This window comes from Chiloscyllium plagiosum, chromosome 1, assembly GCF_004010195.1.
Source record: "Chiloscyllium plagiosum isolate BGI_BamShark_2017 chromosome 1, ASM401019v2, whole genome shotgun sequence".
In the NCBI taxonomy this organism is placed as follows: Eukaryota; Metazoa; Chordata; class Chondrichthyes; order Orectolobiformes; family Hemiscylliidae; genus Chiloscyllium; species Chiloscyllium plagiosum.
Window position 1 is genome coordinate 84,929,686 of NC_057710.1, and position 23,651 is coordinate 84,953,336.

The window sequence follows — 23,651 nt, forward strand, 5'->3', positions numbered from 1 at the left end:
GGGATGGGGATGGGGGATTGGAGAAAGAGAAGGGGGATATGAGGAGGAGGGGATAGGAGGTGAAGGGAAATCGGAGAAGGAGGGGGATAGGAGGAGGAGGAGATGAGGGGCCGGCAGGAGCTAGGACCCCGCGGAACCATCCTGGTGGCCGGCAGTGTCCCAAGTCGGTGGCGGTCCCTTTGATCTCAGTGGGTTCAGCTTCCCGGTTACCCCGGACAGAGCGAGGGCCAGAGCGGTGTAAATCAGAACACAGAGGCCGCTTGCTGCATTGTCCCTCCCAGTCACCCAGGTACTGGTGGCGGAGAGGGGGCTCCACCTGGGGGCTGCCCAGTCTCTCAGCGTGGCCACCTGGGATCAACATCTTCAGAGCAAACTCCGTGGCCTATCCTTCACCTTGCCAAAGAAGGCATGGCTGCATTCAGATCGCGGTTTTCGGCATGTGCCCCCTCCTCCCCCTCCCAACTAGGCCTGAGGAACAAGGTCTGATTCAGCTTCATTGCCCCATTCACACCACCCCTTCTGGGTTCGGCACGGGAGGATATTCTGTCCCGTACAGAAACAGAAATCGCCGGAGTAACCCAGCAGGTCTGGCAACATCTGTGAGGAGAAAGAAGAGTTAACGTTTCGACTCCAGTCACTCTTCTTCAGAACTGAACAGAAGAACTGTGGAATTTGAATTCAATAAAAATCTGTGATTAAGAGTCTGATTGTGAAACAGTTGTGGATTGTCAGGGGGAAAAATCCCATCTGGTTCCTTTAGGATGGGAGATCTGTCATCCTTATTCAATCTGGCCTATGTGTGACTCCAGACCTACAGCAATATAGGACTCTCAGCTGTCCTCTGAGCAATTAGGGATGGAACATGAATACAGCACTGGCCAGCAGCATCCATGTTCCATTAATTAATCCAAAAACGCTCAACTTATCCCCACTAGGAGCACACCAGATTCCACCCCCAACTTCCTGGCAACTTTTCTGTTCTCAGCCAAAATGATGGTAGAGATATCATCATTCATCTTTGAATCCTGATTTCGGGAGAGGAGAGTTGTGCAGGGTGGTCTCATTCACTGCAAATTGCAGACAGACCCTATTTGTGTTAGGAGAAAATGACAATTAACTGCTTCTCTTCCCCTGTGGTTGAACAGCTGTCCCATTCATCCCCAGGCTGATCAACACTTGGTTCAGGTATTGGGTGCTGCCTGTTGCTGCGGAACTTTGCATAGCAAAGCCCTAAAGGATTTCAGAAAGCAAATGTAACAAAATTGACAGGAAAAGGGCAAAGAAACAGAAATACCAGGAAATTGCACTGAGTAACAGTAATCTCTTCAAAAGATCTCTTGCAAAACAGATATTTTGAAAACCTGGTACACTTGTCACTTTTCTAGTGTTGCGAAAGCTCCCAATAGTTATTTTGCCATCAAAAAATTCACTGACAATCAGCAACAAGTAGGCAGCATATTTGCATGTATTTCAGAGTGCATGCACAGAATGTTAGTTTCATCCCACTCCACTGTGGTGGAAGCAAAGAGTATTATTGCCAATGTCCACACATGTAGTTATGAAGCACATAGCTAACAATGTATCCAATAATGAGATATAAATAGTTTATTAAATCATTAACATGCTACTTGTAATTAAGTGGCAAGACAGCATCATTCACTTGTCATTAAAATTTTCATCAGAGTACAACATTACACCAGGTCCACATGAAGTCCCTTCGATAAAATCAATCAACTCTTCCAAGCTTTTACTGAATATGTGTTCTCAACACAGATGATAGGTGGTAGAGCACCACCATTAAAAAATGTTGGGATGATCCACCTGCACATGAGAAGATGCACTCAGCACAATTATTGTTTCATATGTTTTAACCTTCAAAAAAAGTAATCATTTCATTTTTTTGAAGTATGGGGATGCAAATAGATCTGTCATTCAAGGCGTTCATTAAAACACGTGACATTTTCCTTTCCCATTTTCTGTCAGAGTGACCTCAGTTGTTACTGACAAGATTGCAACATGCTTCCTTATACATTAAGCAAAACAGTTGATGATTTGCTGCAAAGGTACTTTAGGTCATTTGGCTATTTATGCAAATTTTCAGAGATATCTGGCACTTTAACAGTATTTCTGCATATTTGCATTTGTTGCTGCCCTAGTAAGTGATGTCATCCATAGATATAGTAAAGCTTTTACGCTCTCAAAGCAGTGCTATTGCCTTCATAAAATTGTTGACAATTTTGGCAAACTGCACAAGCTCATTCATGAACATTTTCAGTGGTTCATTACGGAAATAAAAACAATCAGCCAATCAATCAACCCTTACCTGAATCATCAATGAGTATTGATACAAAACTTAAGTTCCCCAAATAAATCTCCACCACAGCAATAAAATGTTGTAACTAATTATGTGGAACAAAAAGTAAGTTGCTAGATAAATGTGTGGATAAAAAATATTCACAGCTCATTAACCTGATGGATGATAACTCGTAATTTTGATTATGCTGAATCTCAGTTATGACCTTTTTGAAATCACCGATTGTGAATTGGTTCATGAGTAATATTAATTGGGAGTACTGTGTGCAGTTCTAATCACTCTGTTACAGGAAGGATATTATTAAATTGGACAGGGTTCAGAAAAGATTTACCAGGATGTTGATGGGAATGCAAGGTTTGAGGTATAAAAATAGACTGGAAAGGCTGGGAATTTTTTTCCCTGGAATGTAGGAGGTTGAGGGGTGACCTTATGGGGGTTTATAAAACCATGTAAGTTATAGATAAGTTGAATGACAAGGGTATTTTTTTCTTGGGTGGAGGAGTTAAAAACTAAGGCGCAGATTTTCAAGGGGAGAAAAATTTAAAAAAGACACAAGCAACTTTTTTGTGTGGAATGAACTGCCAGTGAAAGTGATGGATGCAGACACAGTTACAACGTTTAAAAGACATTTGGATAAGTTCATGAAGAGGAAAGGTTTGGAGGGATATGGGCCAAGCATAGGTGGGACTAGTTTAGTTTAGGAACATGGTCGGTATGGACTGGCTGGACCAAAGGGCCTCTTTTCATGCTGTATGACTCAATGACTATATGACTTTACTGGTTAAAAATACGGTGGACCTATATTGACAACATCCTTAATAGAATCAGTGTAGGTTTGCATGCAACTTATCACATTACATTGTTTGCATCAGAATTTGTTTATTTTTAATCAAACAGCTGTATAATACTTATTATTTATGACTTGTATTGGTTATACTATAATATGTATATAAGCCTAAAATTTGAAGACTTTTCATTATCTGCCAATTATAGTCTGTTTATGCTCATTGCTTCGATGGCAGATGAAGGAGATTCCACTGTATTGGCTTATATCTCTGGAATAGGAAAGTTTTTTTTAATGGTGATAATGCTTTTGTAATGTATATAAGATTTTAACATTCTTAATGCAAATATGTAGAACAGTATTACTTTTCAGAATAGTGGTGACATTATATGTCAGTTGATGGGACAGTCTGAAAATAGTTTATGCACGCACCTTCAGTCAGAGTGGATGGATGTATTGGCTGTTCTCTTTATTTGGTGTCAGTATAGCGTCCTCAGATTAAAATAAGTGCAAAAATAAAGGGCAAGCAGGTTAGTCAGAAGCTGAGCATATAAATCTTGTCACCAAAACAAGAAAAGCCCCCACTTGCCTGCATGTATTCAGTGAGTCCATCTGGCCTGCAGGCATCATAGTGGAGATAATTAGCAATAGCTATCTCCATTATTTCTCTTAAGTTTGTGTTTTCAGTGTCTTCTTTCAGTATGTAGCAGATGGCTGTGGCCTCCTGTAGTCTCCTGACCTGCCTTCTTGGTAGAAGGAATTTTGAGATAGATTAAAGTCCTGCACATGCGCAAGATAGCTCAGCAGATGTGGTTTGATGTCAGCGCCTGATCACTTGTGTTTGTTCAGGATGCATCTGCTGGATTCTGCTTGCAGTTGAGGGTTTTTGTTTTCTACAGGATGGTCCAGCATTGTAAACAGGAGTCTCATGCTTTATTTTGCCTCTTAGCAACAGGAAGACAGCACAGGAAAGGAGGTAGAGCAAAGATCCTGAATGGCTCCAGACAATATTAAACACACCATGCAACATGCCAGACTCATCATGTCTATAAATAACATGGAGCCAAATAAATACTGTAACAATTGATGCAGTCATTGTTTTTCCCTTGTATAAATACATGTAATCAGTCTCACATTAGACTCAGATAGTTTACTGGACAGGGCAGGAACTCACCTTGTATTGTATTAAAGATTGCACCACACCTAATTTAGTTCTCCAGATTAAATATAGCAGAGGTACATAGACAGCAGCTCACTAACTGTTGTGGTGCTGATAACTTTACAGATGACAATTGTCACATTTTAAAACTCATTGTCACATGATTAACTCATGAACACATACTGCTTCAGTGCAATAAAATAGGACATAACGAGTCTTCGGTTTATTTCTTAGGATAATGCCTTTACCAATCAAAGTCATCCTGCCTGGTTTAAAATGTAAACAAAGCTTGGCAGCTAACTGTCATTTGTCATTAACTGATAAATTCTCATTGTAATGCCTCTACCAATCAAAGTTAACTTGCCAACCAATCAGCACTCTGCTCTCACATAATATAACCACGGTTTTTGCCCTCCCCTTCACTGTTTGATCACACAGCATTGCTTTTTTTGTGAAGGGCACTGCTTGTCACTGGCCACTCGGGTGTTTTCCTATCTTCCTGGTGGTGGAAATTGAATAAAGATTCATGCACTTTGTGTCTCTCACTGTGTCTCACACCTGCACACACACACACCATGGGTGCTGGGGGAAAAAGCAAGCACTACCGCAGTTAGGCTGTAGTGTGGGGGTTTAAAAAGAAAAAGAAAAAAATTAAATTAAATTTAAAAAAAACACGGTTTTCCTTTTACTTTGGTATTTCTTTCAAATCGTCCTGAAGAGAGCAAGTTGAAAGGCTTTGATGAAAGTTTTTTTTCAAGAATGCCCAGGTCTATACTTCCAAACTGTAACTCACCTATAACTTCACCTGACAAAGGATAAGTACTCCGAAAGCTTGTGATTTCAAGTAAACCTGTTGGATTATAACTTGGGTGTTGTGTGACTTCTGACTTTGCTTACCCCAGTCCAACACTGGAACCTCCACATCAAAACTGTCACTCAATGTACTTTGAATTCAATCTTGTTTTCCTCCTATTTCCATTGCTTTTAAATGTTTAGTACTTCTAAATGACATTTTAAAAAGACAACTAATTAAGTGAGGAAATTGAAATGAGTAATGATTTTCAGTCATAGTTAATGGTTCCTTGACTTGTATGACTTCAAACCAGTTCTTTGTCCCAAACTAGTTCTGTATCCCAACTATCGTATACGCTTTGTCAAAATTGGCATGTATTTATAATGTTTGCTTACAAGTTAATCTTTCCACATCTAACAGTGTAAAGGGCAGATCGTTTATTAAAGGGACTCATTAAATTGCGTTTGCACTGCATTTCCAAATGCCTGATACACTATTATTGCAGAATTGACAGAGTAGTGCTAAATCTTGGAAATGTTACTCTTTTCCCACAGACACATAGCAGTTTAACTTGAGGATGTTGTGGTTTAAACATCAGCAGACATTCTTGGCAAACCACATCCCTGCTGAGACATCTGCTAATTTGGAGCAATCCAATGTCTTTTGTCTGGCAGTGTGCAATGAATCATTTTACCTGCCTATTGTTATGGACAGTACTACTGGTAAAACATTTATAATTTTATGAATTAAATTTGGCTTTGCCAATTGATGTATCACACACTGCCAATATTGAGAGTCATGGTTCCAAGACTACTTGTTGAAATAAACTAGTTTTCTAGTAGCATATACCTACTCAAAATATAATAAAGAAATCACACATTTCTATAGTGCATTGTAGAGTGAAACTGCCAAGGTAACACTGTCTTGAACTCCATAATTTCAAAAATTAAATTCTTCAAATGACAAATGACCTCCCTGAGGTTAAATATGCCCAAAGTAATCGAAATGATTCCAGCGTGTTTCCTAGTTTCAGAAAGTAAAATAAAACAGCAGTAGATAAATTCTGAATAAATTTAACATGGAATACTACAGGCTTTGAGACACATAATTCATGCATGTTTGCTGAAAATGAATGTTTCCCCTGGATTCACCTGTTTTTGTCAACCTCAAAGACCTTGTGGTCTTTAAAGAATGTTGTTTTCTAACAAAAGCAATATTGAAACATAATGAACATCAAAAATCGTGCAATTAAGCTGCCTTTCAACTGCTTGCATTACATGAAAATAACAAAGTTGATTTTATTTTAGGAAAGTTTCCACTGTCCGTGATAATGATTTGATATACAAAATGTGCCTGTACTTGATTAACACTTAGGTTAATGGACAAAAAGTGGATGACTTTTAAAAATGAATGCAATAATATAAGGATGGAGTTTTCTTTATAGCACACAATGTTATAAGTGGATTTCACTGTAATAATGCACAGCACAAATAGTCAAATATGCTACTATCATTACTGTTTGAAACTAGGATCCTTCTGGATGTTTAAAATTATGGTATCTGTAACCAGATATAAGAATGTAAGTGCCACTGATTCATTCATTTTCTATTTGGAAGCACATTTGTTGATCATGATGTTCAAGAGTACAACTTGGATTTGCCAAAGGGTTTCTGTCTTGTAAATTCATATCTATTGCATCCCAGTTATTGAAACATATATTTACAATTATTGTGAAAGCTTAAGTCACAGCATAACATATTCTGAATCATGAATATCCTTTATGTTGCTAAATGGTGTATATTTTGCTGACTCTCGGCTTGTTGGAAATGTCTTGAACTATTTTATCAAAGTGCCTATTGGTCAGTTGTGACTGAAAAACGCGAAGAACCATTGTCATGTGTAAGAGTCTCCAAAGTCAGACTGCTTTGAAATCTACACAGTTGGAGTTTCTGTTTAATGTACAGATTACACACTCTCTCCCCATAAGGAATATTGCTTGAGCCCCATGGCACAATCCAGGGCAGGTAAGATGTAGATTGGAGGATTCAAGCTTAGTGACTTCTAACTGTATGCAGGAACAGTTAACATGTCTAGAGTTTAACCAACTAAAGCCATGCATTCTACCAGCACAGACTACCATTCTTCCTACTCTTTATCCAGCTTCTCTGATGTTATCAGTGAAAGGCATTGGTTTACAGGCTTCTGTGGAACAGAGTACAATGGGTTAGGCCTCCTTTGATAGAGCTACGTCTTCAAGTCCAATCAGTGAAGAGACTTAGCACTGAATCACTGAAGGCTCCTTGCTGTACTGTTGATTGACATTAATTCCACACTTCCAGTGTGTCATTAAACAAAAACTTGACATCAGAAAGATTGATCTTGTGGGAAGGTTAGCCACAAGAAGGCCACTAGACAAATACAGATTTGAGACCTTGCTAGGGAGATAGAAGTCTCTAGTAATGACTCATGAGCGACATAACCATGATGACTGTTACCGCAGCAATGACCATTTCTGTAACATTGAAAGATAGTTCCAAGGTGCTTCACAGAGGTAAGATCTAACTCGCTAAGGAGTTGAATGTGACATCACTTCCTTATTTCACACTGACCTAAATTTTAGGAAAGAAAATGGACAGGGATTTGAATACCTTCTGACAGAGGTCTTGAGTCAAAGTATAATTTATATATATCTATTTTCACCAAGTTTTTCTGTATAACTTTATCAAATTATTTGTTAATCACTTAAAAATTACAGAGACTGGTTGTTAGTTTCGTATAGCACAGAGGATTTTCTACTTTTTGCGGGGCAGAAGTCAAGATTCCCCTTTACTAACAGTCTTTTTTTCTCCCTTTCTGAAGGCACCGATGCCTGTCAAGGTACTTTTCAAGGGCAGCCTTTCAAGGGCTTCATCCAGTGACTCCTCCTGACATTGTAAACCTTGTTAGTTAATGTTGGCATGCTATTGTGGAGAGCATCAAAACTGAGCCTTATCCTTATGCAAGCACCTGCCAGTGAACGTCACCAGATGGTAACTGGAGCAGGAACCTTGGTGGATTCCTCCCTCCCTCCTGCAGCACACTGAGGATAAAAGTCACATCCCAAGGATTTCAAGTCAGTTCACTCAGTAGCAACCAGTGATAAAAATTAGCAACTTCTGAAATGTTTGGACCAACCAAAAAAAAAGGTTATTACGATCATGTGGGGAAGCATTGTGAATCCAAGTATTCAGAAAATTAAATCCAACACAGTGATCGAATTTTGACATTTGTCTGAAGTATTGTCTCACTGAAACCAGACCAAAAAGCGGGGTTCAAACCGAGTATGATCCTTGCCATAAGTATGTACTTTGTGTTGAGTTGCGGTGGCAGGAAAATATCTTATATTGCCCTCTTAGGGGGGCTCCAATATTATCTATGGTGGTTTAAATCATGTAGAGGTTAGATGATAATGTCTTGTTAAATAGCACTCATTCGTTAATTTCCAACGGCTACCCTAGTTATTGTCACCTCATTGTGATAAGCAGATACTCCCTGTTGTTACATTGAGATCCTGTGAACTGACTTTGACCGGCTTTTAAACCATTTGTTTTGCATGTTGCTGTTATTACACAGTTTGCTACATTTCTTAACAGAGCCATCACAACCGAGAATACCTCTGATTTGCAGACAAATAAAAGCAAGCCTTGTCAGTTGACAGTTAGAACGTTTAGGTGCTGCTGCTGCTGCTGCTAAAATGTTTCAGCAGTTCTTTAGTCCTGTATTTATTACCTGTGGCGCATGAGTAGATGATGCTGTTCTGCAAATTAACAACCCAAAGATAAAAAGTGGAACCTGCTTTCAGAGAGCATAAACTGTTCTGAGTGTGTGAGGTACAACAGTTCACTGAAAAGTAATTTTTAATATGTTTTTGCCAAAATCTTGCTTCTACCTACATTAGAGATTCACTTTTTTATTGATTGAAAAGGAATTCCCTACACTGTAAAGTAATAAAGGCATTGAGTTATTCATTTCTCCTACAATACAAAGACTTGCAGGTCAGGTGGATTGACCATGCTAAATTGTACATAGAGTTCAGGATGTGCAGACTAGCTGGATTAGTCATGTGGGTTTACAGGGTTGGGTTGGTCTGGGTGGGATGCTGTTCAGAGAGCCAGTGCAGACTCACTAAGCCGAATGGCCTCTTTCTGCCAGAGAGAGATTGCTGCTTGCTCCTTTCTGACTTGCTCCTTTCTGACCATGAATTGTTCATTTTCCTCTTTGATGGTAGTCATTGCAGCAGACGTTCAAGATCTTTCTGGGGCACATGCAACACAACTTGTGCCTGAGAGTGCCATAACAGAACCCAGTCGCCACCGAGCCTTGTGGGGTGTTCTGTAGGACTCTTGGAAAGACTAAAGTCTCCACCTTTCCCACATTGCTGTAAGTGGGATCAATGGGGTTGGGTCAGGATTTCCAATGTCAGGAAGTCTTACCCTTAGAAAGACCTGTCCTAGGATTAGACATGGTGGTTTTCAAATTGTAGTGGTGTGACGGGTTGATAGTGGGCAAAGGTTTTGTAAGATTTTGAGCAATTGGAGGGGAAGAGGGTTCCTGTTTGCTCATTCCAGGGAGAGACATGGCATCTCACAGATGCTGATTACCGTCTACATTTTTGCAAGGCAGTTAGATGCCATTGTCATCTTAGTGAAGGAACCTAAATCACCATTGAGATTTGCAAATTACCAAATTAGTTTCTTCCTGAGAAGTTAATGACCTATAACTGTGGAAACTGTGACTGGAGGATATTTGAGTATTCACACTAATTTTAAGAAAATATTTAACTGTGGGACGAATAAAATCTTGAAATGAAAAAAATGTGGTGTGATACAGAAGCTGGTGCGTGAATTGGTAAATTTACTTTCATGATCTACTTGTAGTTATAACCTTCTTGTCTGTGCCTTTCATTACTTTCCCATTTTCCATCCTGCTTGACAGAGGCAAGGAACATTCTTTCAGCGTGCCCTTATCTTACACAAGCAAGCTGAATTATTTGTTCCTTACAGTTTTGTTTCTCTTGGAAGTGCTGAATCCCTCCGGAAGTGTAGCTGAGGAAGCTCTGTTTAACTGCTGATATCCTGCCTAAAGGCCATCCACCAAACATATGTTTGGCCAATGAGAATCATAGAATCTCAACAGTAAAGCTAGAGGCCATTTGGCCCATCGAGTCTGCATCAACCCTCGAAAGAGTGTCTTGAGTACAATCCGTGCTGTGCGCTCAGTTTGCTTTTCTCAGCAATAGATACTATTGGCCTGCATGCCCCTGGGCTTGGGAGGGAGAAATTGGCTTCCACTCCATCTTGGTAAAAACAATGACTGCAGATGCTGGAAACCAGACTCTGGATCAGTCACGCTGGAAGATAACAGCAGTTCAGGCAGCATCCAAGGAGCAGCGAAATCGATGTTTCGGGCAAAAGCCCTTCACTTTTGCCCGAAACATCGATTTCGCTGCTCCTTGGATGCTGCCTGAACTGCTGTTATCTTCCAGCGCGACTGATCCAGAGTTCCACTCCATCTTGTTGTCACTATTAGTGTTCCTTACAGTTGGCCTCAGTACCCCTGGCTTCGAGAAGGGTGAAACCAACAGGATTCTAACTCATGATCGCTATCTGGTGAGTTGTGTCAGAAAGTGGATACAGTTATATGGCAGTTGCTTTCTGACAGGCCTTGCAAGATTGTTCTGGTTTAAAAAATCTTCTGGCGTTCACAAGCTGACTCAACAGCTCATTTTCAGATGAGGAGAAGCAATACCAAACCAGAAAATAAAATCTCGCGCTTCATATTTGGATGAAAAGCAACATTGCCAGAGTTTAAGTTCCAGAAAAAATAGCATCTTCCAAATTGGCAAATATTCGCATGGAACTGAAGGCCTGAAAACTTCCCAGTTGGGTATAGCATTCATTTCACCAAAGCATTGAGTGGCTGTTCAGATTTGACAGTATCAGTAAAGTGGAAAATAAATGCCAAAAATGTTTTAGTTAGTCAACTCACTGACAAGTAGCATTATCACCAGGGAAAACCTTTGAAGAAATCAGGGGCTGTGAAGCAGGAGATATGGTTGAAGTAGGTGGCAAAATGCTTCACTTTCTTGTGTCTAATGAAACTGTGTGTTCTGCTCCAATGGGAGGAGTAAATGTGGTCAAGGCTGGTTAAATGCCAGGAATTCATTTTAGCTTGCCACCTGTACTGTTTGGTTTGACAATGTGTGAAAGAGTAAGCTGTGATCATTTGGCAGCACGGTGCAGATCTGCTTGAAGTAATCTAATGCAGGCTCATTACTTACACTCAGTTTACTCTGTAAAGCCACTACATTTACCAGTGGATTTGCAACTGCTTGAAATTTTACATAAAGATATTGAATTTGTTTTGCCTGCAATTAATGATTAAGTAGCTTAAATCAAAGCAATATGAAGTGGAAGTGGTTACATCGTATAGTGTTGAAATGGCCAGGAGGAGAGAGGGCGAGTGCTCACACTGTAATGCATTACTACTTCACTTCATTAATAAATAAATTCTGGTGCTTTTATTTTTAATTTTATGCAAAAGAACCTAAAAACATTGAGGTGGAACCTTGTTAAAAAATGAGGGAATAAAGTTGAATACCTGCAGCTTCTTTAGTTTCATGTTAATATTGAAATTGTTGAATAGCTGTATAATTGTTTTATTAGCACAGTTTAGGAAGGATGACTATATCAAATTGTGAATATTATTGTGTGGCATTAATTGATTGAATACTTGAAAATTAAAATGATTTTCAGTGCAGAGATTCAGTAGTGTCTAGATTTCCTGGCACTTGGTGGTCTTCAACAGCAAAGATACAATGCTGAGTAGACATTCCATTCTAGGAGACTAGCACTGCCAAGGGATTGTGAGACTTAGTAATTTAAGTCTCTGAATGCAGACTGTCAGTGCTGGTTACTGCCTTGTGAAGGAAGTTTCCTTAATCTGTGAAAGGGCCATTGGAGTTTCATTATAATAACATATTAAAAGATTACAAATCCCCAGTCATGATCTTGTGTGTGTATACAATTGCAATAAAGTACTACAAATCAGCACAGGATTATAACATTATCCACTGTTTAAGGGGAGTTGGTGGTCTTGTGGTAATGTCATTGGACTAGCAATCCAGGACTCCAGGCCAATGGGAGGGTTATGAGATCAAATCCCACTGGGGCAAGTTATAAAATTCGACTTCAGTGAAAAGCTGGCATGATGTTATCCTCCCTTTCTGACATGTTAAGCATTTAAAAAATAAATATGAATCCCACTGCAATAAAACCATAGAGGCAGTAATGTAGTGGTGTTGTCACTGGCCTGGTCATCTAGGAGATATAGGAACTGGGTTCATATCCTACCACAGCAAATGGTGGAATTTAAATTCAGTAAAACTCTGGAATTGATTACTGATAATCATTGTAAAAACTCCTTTGGTACACCGATGTTCTTCAGGGAAGGGAATCTGTCATCTTTACCTGGCCTGGCCAATAATACTGTGTATGAAAATGCGATATGAGTTTTTAAAATTCTCCTGTTTTCCCCTCATGTGCAAAAGAAGTTCAGTCTTCTCATCACTGACACTGTTTGCTGAAACAGGGATTCCTGCTTATAGGATGAAATTTAATCAACATGACCTAGTTTAATGCATTAATACATTAAAAATATATTTGCCTCCAATGGAGTAACTTCAAAATATGTTAGTGACACTTCTGTTAATATTAACATATGAATGAGAATTGGCAAGTAATGACTTATTCAAATTTCCCCACAAAATTGCAATATTTATTTTTCAATAATTATATATTTCTCATCGATTAGATGTAACAATTTGAATGATCAATTTCTAGTTTTAATTTTTATTTTTCTTTTCAAAATCTTGCAATAATTTAATGCAACAAATGGCCATGTAGAGTAAAGGATGCTTAAGGAACAGTACAGTTGCGCTGTGTCAGTAGATACCAATTTGCTTTGCTACTCTTCTTCATGGATTAACCTCAAAAAACTTTTACATTTACCAGAGCAAAGCAATGAATGTTAAGTATAAAGAAAATGTTTAAAAACAATGTGTGTTTAGGTTCTGAAATGAAAGGCAAAATAAATAAATGTAACTTAAGGAGGATTTTAAAAGCAGACAAGATGGAAAGAACTGAACAGTAGGAGCAAGTCTGCAGTAACTAAATTAAGAGCTGGCAGTAATGAAGAACTGAAAAGCAGAAAGAAGCTCAGTTTTAGAGGAGTGGGGTGGGGGTATACAGGAATTGGAAAACTAGGCCAAAACTTTAAACCACCTCTCCAGATTTTCCATTGTGGCAATGCCAAGAGAAAGAGAGAAAAAAACCAACACTAGCACTCTGACCCAACTCCCTGGCCCCGCTTATCTCCAGACTGTTCTCAGGTTAGTTAGCTCTTTAAAATTGGTCATTGCTGAATTTCTATCAAACACTGTACCAAATTACATGAGTGTCAAACAGAAAGGGCAAAGCCTTGTTTTAACTTTTTCAAGTGAATAGGACTTTCACAAGGTAAAATCTCATCCTGAATCTGTGGCCCCTTCTAACTCCTGGCAAATGTCAGCAGCAGAAAATTCCTGAGATCTATAGCCCACTTTTCAGACTAAGAGTAAAAACTGAATTCGACTGGGAAATTACATTTCTCACAATTAGTTGTGAGTATTAGCATGACTGTGTTTTGTTTATGTTTAGCACAGTTAGGTATAAGTATGTCATTACCTACATCCTACCACAAAATTCAGGAACATATTTTCTATTCACCATGCACGATCTTCTTTCAGCCAGGTAATTACTCCATGGTAAAAAAGAATGAATCTGCATTGATATGGTGCCTATCTAGAGAATGTCAAATTGATTACTTAACAGGACAGTGACTCTATTACAGTCATTTGCACAGAACAAGACCTCACAAGTACCAAATTAATAAAACGCCAGATCACCAAAGTTCCTGCTGATTTTTTAATATTAAAGATTCAGTGCAGGAATTTGCAGAATTACCAACACAGCTGAGTTGACATTGAATACAAATTAGAATATTTCAAGCAAATAAATGTCAAGGATTGATCAACTAATGGAATTTGTCAGCCAGTATTCTAAATTGTCTGTCTGCAGACTAGCTTTCTGTCTTTCTGCTGTTAGAGAGAGACTGTCATCTCAGTAAAATTGCAAGTAAAATCTGAAACAAAAACGCAAAGTGCTGTCGAAAAGAAACCAGCAGGTCTGCTAGCATCAAGAGAGAAACACAGTTAACATTTCTAGTCAGATATGACTTCTTTAGAACTGAAAGGGATTAGAAAATGGTGTTCTTTATGGCCTGGAGAGAGGAGTGAGTGGAACAGGTGATGAGCGTGTCCAGAGCAAAATACAAAGAGGTTGCTAATCATGGTGAAGGAGAAGTAGAGATGTAAAATGGGTGTTAATTAATGTATGAAAAGGAAAGAAATGTGTCCGCAACACTAAGAGCGAAGTCAACATCGTACAAACAAGACTTGACTGCATGTGTATGTGTGGAGATGTAGAAAGGAATGCAAGGTGTACATATTATGAGTTATATTGGACTCAAAACCCTCCATAGATACTGCCAAGCCTGCTGGAGTTACCCCAACACTTTTTGTTACTATCATCCTGTTGGACTAGGTATTGTTCAAATTCAGATGCAAGACGTAAAGGGCTGTTTTCGTGAAGGAAGTGTAGCAAACTTTTAAACAAGAGACCTAAGGGGCAACTTTTTCACACAGAGGGTGATATGTGTATGGAATGAGCTGCCAGAGGAAGTGTGGAGGCTGGTACAATTGCAACATTTAAAAGGCATTTGGATGGGTATATGAATAGGAAGGGTTTGGAGGGATATGGGCTGGGTGCTGGCAGGTGGGACTAGATTGGGTTGGGATATCTGGTCGGCATGGACAGGGTGGACCGAAGGGTCTGTTTCCATGCTGTACATCTCTATGACTCTATGAAACACCCATTGATCCCTGGTACATGTCTTGATTTGAAATTCTCACCTTGTTTACAAATTCCTCCGTTATCTCATTCTCCCCTCTTTGCAGATGTTTCCAGCATGTAATCCACCAAGGTCTCTGTGCACCATTGATGGGTCTTAGTTTGTGGCATTTCTTTAAGCTCACTGCCCTTTCATCTGTCTTGTTTTACTTTAAGTTTTTAAAATCTATCTCTTCAGCCAAGATATTAGTTATTTGACCAAGTATCGTCTGGTGTGGCTCAGACTCATTTTTTGCCTGATAATGCTCATGTTAAGGCACCAACAATTACAGATGTTGTTGCACAGCTAACTAACTATGAACATTTTGTTTTCGTTATAGAGATTGAGGCCAAGGAGGCATGTGATTGGCTGCGGGCTGCAGGCTTTCCCCAGTATGCCCAGCTATATGAAGGTGAGGTAATACGTACCATTGTTATTATTGAAAATAATATGCGACATTAGTTGAAATTCTGCATAAAATCAATTATTTTTTCAGTCTGGTGATAACTTCTACATGTATGCTTTAAAGACACTTATGTTTCTCGTTTTTCAACAACCTGTTCATCAAAAATTTGCATGTTACATTGTGGTATTCCAGATGTCTAAAGATGTATCAAATGAAAATATTAAAGGTACATTATTTTAAAATTCTGATTTAAGTTACCTCTTAAGTATATTGTTGACCAATTATGGGAAAGAAAAAAATTATTAAAAAATGGGTGAGGCAGATCAGGATCACTTATGATGGCCTCCACAGCTGAAAACTCTCACTAGTTTAAAACACATAGGAAACACGTTCCAGAGAAACTAAACATTGATGAGATATCAATGCTTCAGGAAAGGGAAAATAACTGACAAAAATATTTTTCATACCCAATTTCTTCAGGAATTACAAGACTTGATGATTCATTATGTGAATGAAAGGGTGGAGATAACTGATTTAATATAAAAATAGTTTTTAGAAGTTGATAATGTGTGTTTATATAACTGACTGAGGAAATGATGTAAAGTTAAGCAAAATTCAACACATGCCAGTCAATTCAGTCAACTAAACTTATTGTCATGTGTACCAAAGCACAGTAAAAAGCTTTGTCTTGCGAGCAATGCAGGCAGATCACATAGTTAAATAGCATAGATAAGTAAATAACAGGTAAATACCAGCAAAATCCAAAACACAGGTACAGGCAAATGCTAAGAGTTTGTGAGTCCATTCAGTATTCTAACAACAGTAGGGTAGAAACTGTTTCGAAACCGACTGATGCGTGTGTTCAGGCTTCTATAGCTTCTCCCCAATGGTAGAGGTTGGAGAAAAGCATTGCCAGGGTGGAATGGATCTTTGACAATGCTAGCAGCCTTTCCTTGACAGCGGGCCTGGTAGGTGGATTCTATAGATGGGAGGTTGGCCTTTGTGATTGTCCGGGCTAAGTTCACCACTCTGTAACTGTTTTTGTCTTGAGTGGTGCAATTACCATACCAGGTAGTGATACATCCAGACAGAATGCTCTCGATGGTGCACCCATAAAAGTTGGCAAAAGTATTTGCCATCATGCCAACTTTTCTCAGCTGCCTGAGGATATTACAGCTGCCTGTGGTCCTGTACCTGTATGATTCTGTACCTGTAAAAGACACAGAAATGACTTATGCTGGAAAATAATGCAGTTATTACAGAAAGAATATTGTTGCTTTAGAATATTTCTAAACAGAAACCCTGATTTCTGCTTTCCTTACGCGATTGGTTCCTTGTGTCTGCTGTTATCATTCAGTTAGCCATACTGGATGGAAAGTGACCCCACAGTAAGCATAAATTTATCCAGTGCAACATTGGAAACAAAGGCATTTAAACATCACTGGGAATAGCTTTCACTTAATTTCCCCATACCACAATAAGATTACAGCACAGCATTGATTCTTGATCAGTGGTATCAAATTGTATGTAATGGTACTGGATAAAAAGCCAAGGTCCTGAGTTCAAATCTTGCTCAAATCTAGTCAAATCAAATGAACTGGATAAGTAAGTCAGATAAGTCTGATAATAATGATCTGGCATCTCAACTGAAAGACAATGAAGTGGATGGGTTAGGAAAACTGAAGAGTTTCACCCCCTTTGCTTGTACTAAATCAGATTTGCCTGACCAATGATTTTCAGATTTCTAATTATAACAGTATTTGTTTATCTCTACTTTTCACCCTTTCTCTAGGTGAAATCCTTAGTTTGAAATCCAAATTTTATCAAGTAAAGAAGTATTTGCATGAAAAAAGGCAGTAATGTTCGACTAATGTTTAAACCCACAATTTGTATTATTTATCTTGGTGTGGGGAGGGGGGGGTTATTTTTCCTTTGGTTTGTAGACCAAATGTTTTAATGTAGAAAGCTGTGGAGAAAGTGAGGACTGCAGTTGCTGGAGAACAGAGCTGAAAAATTTGTTGCTGGAAAAGCGCAGCAGGTCAGGCAGCATCCAAGGAGCAGGAGAATCGACGTTTCGGGCATAAGCCCTTCTTCTCCTGAAGAAGGGCTTATGCCCGAAACGTCGATTCTCCTGCTCCTTGGATGCTGCCTGACCTGCTGCGCTTTTCATGTAGAAAGCTGTCTCTGGTTAGTATGAATTACTTTTTGTAACATGCATCCATTTGTCTTGATTATGCAATAGATTCATTGTTCCCCATTGACATTTCTTCAGTGAAGAGGGACCATGATTTTCTGGATCGAGATGCAATTGAATCTCTTTGCAGGTAGGTTTTGATTGTTTTATGACCCCAACTCCCTACTCAATCCAGTGTCCACAGAAAAGTATTCTTGCCTGATTCTTGCCTTATTTATCTGTTTATTATCAATTCATGTATGAGGATTTCCAGTATCGCTACAAGTATGTTTTAATCCTTAAAATGTTAACTGCACTAACCAAAGTCGCTGACTGGACAATCAGTATAATATTCAAATTTCTGCTTTCTGGAAAAATCAGTAGGGTGAGAGGTTTCAAAGGTAAAAACAGAAAATGCTGGAAATACTCAGCAGGTCTGGAAACATCTGTAGGGAGAGAAACAGAGTTAATGATTAATATGATTTCCTCAGAACTCAAGGGAGGCTTCAATGTGTCCTGTGTGAAATAGGTGCTGCTGCATTACGTGCTGTGTATTTTTGTGGTGAATTAATGTGCCATAAAAGTGTATATCTGACTCTATTAACAGTCAAACATAGATTCTACATGTTACTGCCCCTCCCAATTGAAGAACAATGCATGATTTAACATTTCAAATTATGAAAACTTTTTTGTGATGTTATTTCATATTATCAGTTCAGAGTTTCTGTATTAGGCTGAAACTTATTTAGCAATTAAGAAGTAAAATAGAAGATAAATTGAGAGAAGCATTTTACCTGGTACTTACCTATCAGACCCCATATCTTCACTGCCATCACCCATCAAGTTAGGCCTCATACTCGATAAGTGAAATCTAACATTTCATCTCTTCCTTGCCCCACAGACTGCTGTGTACATAACCAATAGAGTGCTGATATTTAAACTATTGATGTCTCTTGATCTGTAGCCAGGATTAAAAAGATTGTTGATCTCTGGTGATTATATGGAGCCAGCCACTAACCAGAAAAGTTGATAGCTAATGTTAGTAGAGTGGCTGTCTGGTGAGCTCGTAAATTTCAGGGACATGTAAGGTCTATCAAACCAATCCCTTTAATTTTAGTGAAGTTCTAGAAATGTGGGGAGAGATTTACCTTAATGTCTGTCGTCAGGAGTTTATAAGGTGGAGACAAATAATCTGGAGAAATAATTTACTTAAAACTGCCCCACTCCCAAAACGTATGCACCTTAGTAACAATCAGACATAATTTCAGAATATCACTTAATAACAATAACTTTTCCATTGCTGTCAAAAGATTTTACAAATTAACTGGAACACTTTTGAATTAATGATTCTGTCAACAGATTGATCAAACAAATCTCAGTGATAAAGCGCTGAGAGACTTTGTAACATTTCTAAGAGAAAGTGATACATTCGATAAGGGATTACATTTTTACATGTGTTGCTCACCTGGCATCCAGAGAAATGTGACTCATCTTTGCCGTACATTTTGTTTTATTTACCTTCCTGCCTCCAACGCTGTCTTGGCTTATCTGTCGCAGCTGACAGAAGACTTGTGAGAATGTCAAAGCACAGAAAAATGTTTGAATTATCAAAGGCATTCTTATCAGGCAGGCTGTTCATTTTTTTGTTTCCCACATCAAAGTAACCGGGGCTCCAAAGGAGCATGATTGCACAATGCAAGGAGACAGTGGATGTAAGTCAGCAATCAGCAGCTACTTCTTGTTTTTATTCTGTAAAACCCCCTTTGCTTGTACTGGATCAGGTTTTCCATACCGATGACTTTCAGATTTCTAATTACAATAGTATTTGCTTATCTCTACTTTTTGCCCTTTCTCGAGGTAAAGTCCTTAGTTTAAAATCCAAATTTTATCAAGAAATAGTTGCGTGAAAACAAGGCAATAATGTTCAACTCATGTTTAACCAGAATTTATGTTATTTATCTTGGTGGGAGGAGGGGTGGTTATTCTTTCCCTTGTTTTGTAGTCCAAATGTTTTATTGTAGAAAGCTGTCTCTGCTTAGTTCCTGCATAAAGATTGCCAGTGATGGTGAACATTGAACGTTCTGATCCTCATCTGAAGTAAGAACTAGATTAAGAAGTAAATAAATCCTAATGCAGCCAAAAATCATATGTAAAAACTGAAAGGGTGCAGACAGAGACACTTGATAGTGCAATGATCCATAACAGGCCTGATGTCTGGAAATGGGTAATGTGTAGTTATTTCAATCTGACATGAGATGACTTACAGCTATAATACAATGTTCTTTGGTGTGCCTGAAACATAGAAAGAGTTATCCAATGACCCAGTGCTGCAGATTATTACATTCCAAGGTTCAAGACTAGCTGAGGGACCCACTAAAATTTGAGGGAGCTACTGTGAAGGTACAATTGGGAAAGGCCATTGTATAAAGGTCTTCAGCAGCTGGAAGCTATGAAAAATTCCATGTGAATGTATATTCAACACGTAGTGAGCATGATTAATATTAAATATAATTATAAATTAGTGAGTAAAATATAGTGTTGGAAGACTTGTGCAATGTCAACTTAATGTGATGCACTTAGAGTCATAGAGATATAGAGCACAGAAACAGACCCATCGGTCCAACTTGTCCATGCTGACCAGATATCCTAAGTAAATCTAGTCCCATTAGCCAGCATTTGGCCCATCTCCTTCTGAACCCTTCCTATTCATATACCCATCTAAATGCCTTTTAAATGTTGTTATTGTACCAGCCTCCACCACTTCCTGTGGCAATTCATTCCATACACGCACCACCCTCTATGTGAAAATGTTGTGCTTTTGGTCCCTTTTAAGTCTTTCCCCTCTCACCTTAAACCTATGCACTCTAGCTTTGGACTCCCCAGCCCGGGGAAAAAACCTGGTCTGTTTACCCTATCCATGCCCCTCATGATTTTATAAGCCTCTATAAAATCACCCCTCAGCCTCCAATGCTTCAAGGAAAATAGCCCTAGCCTATTCAGCCTCTCCCTATAGCTCAACCGCTCCAAACCAGGCAGCATCCTTGTAAACCTTTTCTGAACTCATTCCAGTTTAACAACATCCTTCCTACAACAGGAAGACCAGAATTGCACACAGTGTTCCAATAGTGACCGAACCAATGTCTTGTACACTTGCAACATGACCTCCCAACTCCTATACTCAATGCACTGAAAAATAACTGTAAGCATACCAAATGCCTTCTTCATTATCTTAGCTACCTGTGACTCCACTTTCAAGGAACTATGAACTTTTTAAAGATTAGATAAATTAGAATGCTGTAATATAATGGAAAGAAAGCAGTGCACAAGGACAGTACAGAAAGGTGGATTGGTGCAACTGTTGGATGTACAATGGAGATGGCTTTTGAGAAACCAAGACAAAGGGTCAACACTCATTGTACAGGGCACTACTAATGTTGAGAAGAGAAAGACAAGATAAATTGAGAAGTATTAATTACATTTCACCAATCTTGGTTTCAAAATAATTTGAAACTTGTGGGGAAAATTTAAGGCAGATTAGTAAGAAACTCCAGTTTCGAGATCTTGAGAAGGATTAACCCAAATTTAAAAATGATGCTACAGTTTCAACTCGTATAGGAAGAAGAAACATGCATATTTATTTCACTAATGTAATTTTGACATCACATTGACAAGTTGTATGGAGATATGCAATCATGAAATAATTGTATTCTATTGAGAGAAAGCTAACTAATAATATAAAAACAAATGACAATAGTTTGTGTTTAAAAAGTAAATATTACTTAACTAAGGGAAAAAAAAGGTTAGTGCTGTCCTGAATAATTGGGAATGGAAACCAAGAAAATGAATGAATGTTTTGTGAGTATCTTGTGCCACCATAGAAAAAGCATTGGGGAAGCAATTAGACTTTCTGAAAGACTTACAGACCCCAAATAGATGTGAAAGGAAGTGGCTACAGAGATACTTTGATTACAAACTGTAAAGATTCCTTAGCTTCTAGAAAGGTCCTAACGGATTGGAAAGTAGCAAATGTTGCACCCTCTTTCGAGGAAGAATGGAGATAGGAACCTGTAGGCTAATTAGCCTAGTGTCTGCCGTAGGGAAATTCTAGAATGAACTCTTAAGGAGGTTACAGAAGAATATTTAGAAACACCTAATGTCATTAGGCAGAATCAGGATGGCATTGTGAAATAGAAATCATGTTTAACCAACTTATTAGAGCTTTTGAGATGGCAAAAGCAAGCTGCAAAAGGGGAACTGGGGATGTGGTGCATTTGTATATTCAAATTGGTTTTGATAAAGTCTCACATCAAAGATAAATGTTGGTGTAGGAGGTAACATATTAGCATCAATAAAAGTTTCCAAGCTGTAAGTGGTGGAATACCACAGGGATTAATGCTGGTACTTTGACTGATAACATTTTGTATCAATGACAGGGATGATGGGACCAGATGTGTCTCATCAGTATACATGGACCCTCTGAACAGCCATACAGTTTAGAAGGATCATTGGTTAACATGAGTAGATAGAGAGTTTGCAAAGAGATATAGGCGAGGTAGATTCCTGATGAAGGGTTTATTCCCGAAACATCGATTCTCCTGCTCCTCGGATGCTGCCTAACTTTCTGTGCTTTTCCAGTACTACACTCTCAACTCTGAGCATCCAGCAGTCCTCACTTTCTCCAAAGGAATATAGGCAGGTTAAGTCAGTGAGGGAAAAAAACAATTTGGATAGAACACAATTTGGGAAAACGCAAAATTATCCACTTTGACAGGAATTGAAGAAAAGTGTGAATTATTTAACGGAGAAAGATTGTAGGAGAGATTGTGTTACTAAGTGATCTGAGTGTCCTGGTGCATGACTCACAAGGTGTGCAGTGACACAAATAATTATTGCAAGACAATGGAATATTAAAGGTGTTTTTTGTGGCTGTACAGGGCCTTGGGGTATGGTTTGCTCTTGAAAAAGTATAAAATCACGTTTGGAGCAGTCAAAGAAGATTCAGTCTGGGACTTATCTTACGAAGAAACATTGAAGATGTTGGGCCTATGTTACTGGAATTTAAAAAGATGCAACTTATTGAAACATATAGGGTACTTGAGAGGGTGGATTCCAGAGAAATGTTTCCTTGTGTGGGAGAGACTAGGGACTAGAAAACTAGGGAATACAGTTTAAGGTGGATAAGGAGAAATGTTTTCTCTCAGAGGGTTAATAGATTTCTGAACTGTCTTTCCCAGAAAACAGTGGAGGCTGGGCAAATGAATTTATTAGGAAAATTGGTTAGATTTTTGATAGACAAGAGAGTTGATGGTTATTGAGTGCAGGAAAGAAAGTGAAGTTGAAACCTTAATCATGGCCTTATTAAACGGCAGAGCATGTTGGAAGGGCAAAATGACCTACACCAGCTCAAAAGTCGTGTAGTCCTATGTATTTTATTGCATTAGTACTGAATGAGATTGAGTTTTCACTTCTTTCAAGACAAAGTGTGTACACATTCTGCAAAATTATCACGGGAATGTGTAAAGACTGATCTTTAATCAGGGTTGTGCATTTGTCCCTTTGTTCTGCATTTTCCCTACAGCACAGTCATTATCTGTTGAGTATAATAGATACTAATTGAGGCCTTTCACAAAAGCATTTTTATGCAAATAGCCCACACCAGGCAATGTATGGCAAATATTCATGGTATAGATACTGTCTGTGGGTCGGGGAAGGGTGGTTGGGAAGTGTTGGGGAAATGATGCAATTCACCAATGTTGATCTATCCTTCTTTCCTTTTAGGCGATTGAACACACTTAACAAGTGTGCTGTGATGAAACTAGAAATCAGCCCACAGAGAAAAAGAGTAAGTTTAACTTTTGGACTTGTTTTTGTAGAATTGATAATAACACACTTGACCTTCCCAGTATGGTCAGATTTTCAAAGCAGTCCCCGTAGAAATTATTTAAGATGTTAATAGCAACAGTGAGGTGATCTATTATTGGTTCACTGCCCTAATG

At 38.7% G+C, this 23,651-nt stretch overlaps 1 protein-coding gene across 1 annotated transcript in view; it reads left to right on the forward strand.

The window, feature by feature from the left end:
* Window positions 1-23,651, forward strand: part of dlc1 (DLC1 Rho GTPase activating protein) — a 47,608-nt gene that overhangs the window by 1,964 nt on the left and 21,993 nt on the right. Inside the window, exons 2-4 of the mRNA XM_043690328.1 lie at window positions 15,417-15,488; window positions 17,725-17,806; window positions 23,434-23,497. Of these exons, the coding sequence (XP_043546263.1) occupies window positions 15,417-15,488; window positions 17,725-17,806; window positions 23,434-23,497 (218 nt within the window). The remainder of the gene's footprint in view (window positions 1-15,416; window positions 15,489-17,724; window positions 17,807-23,433; window positions 23,498-23,651) is intronic.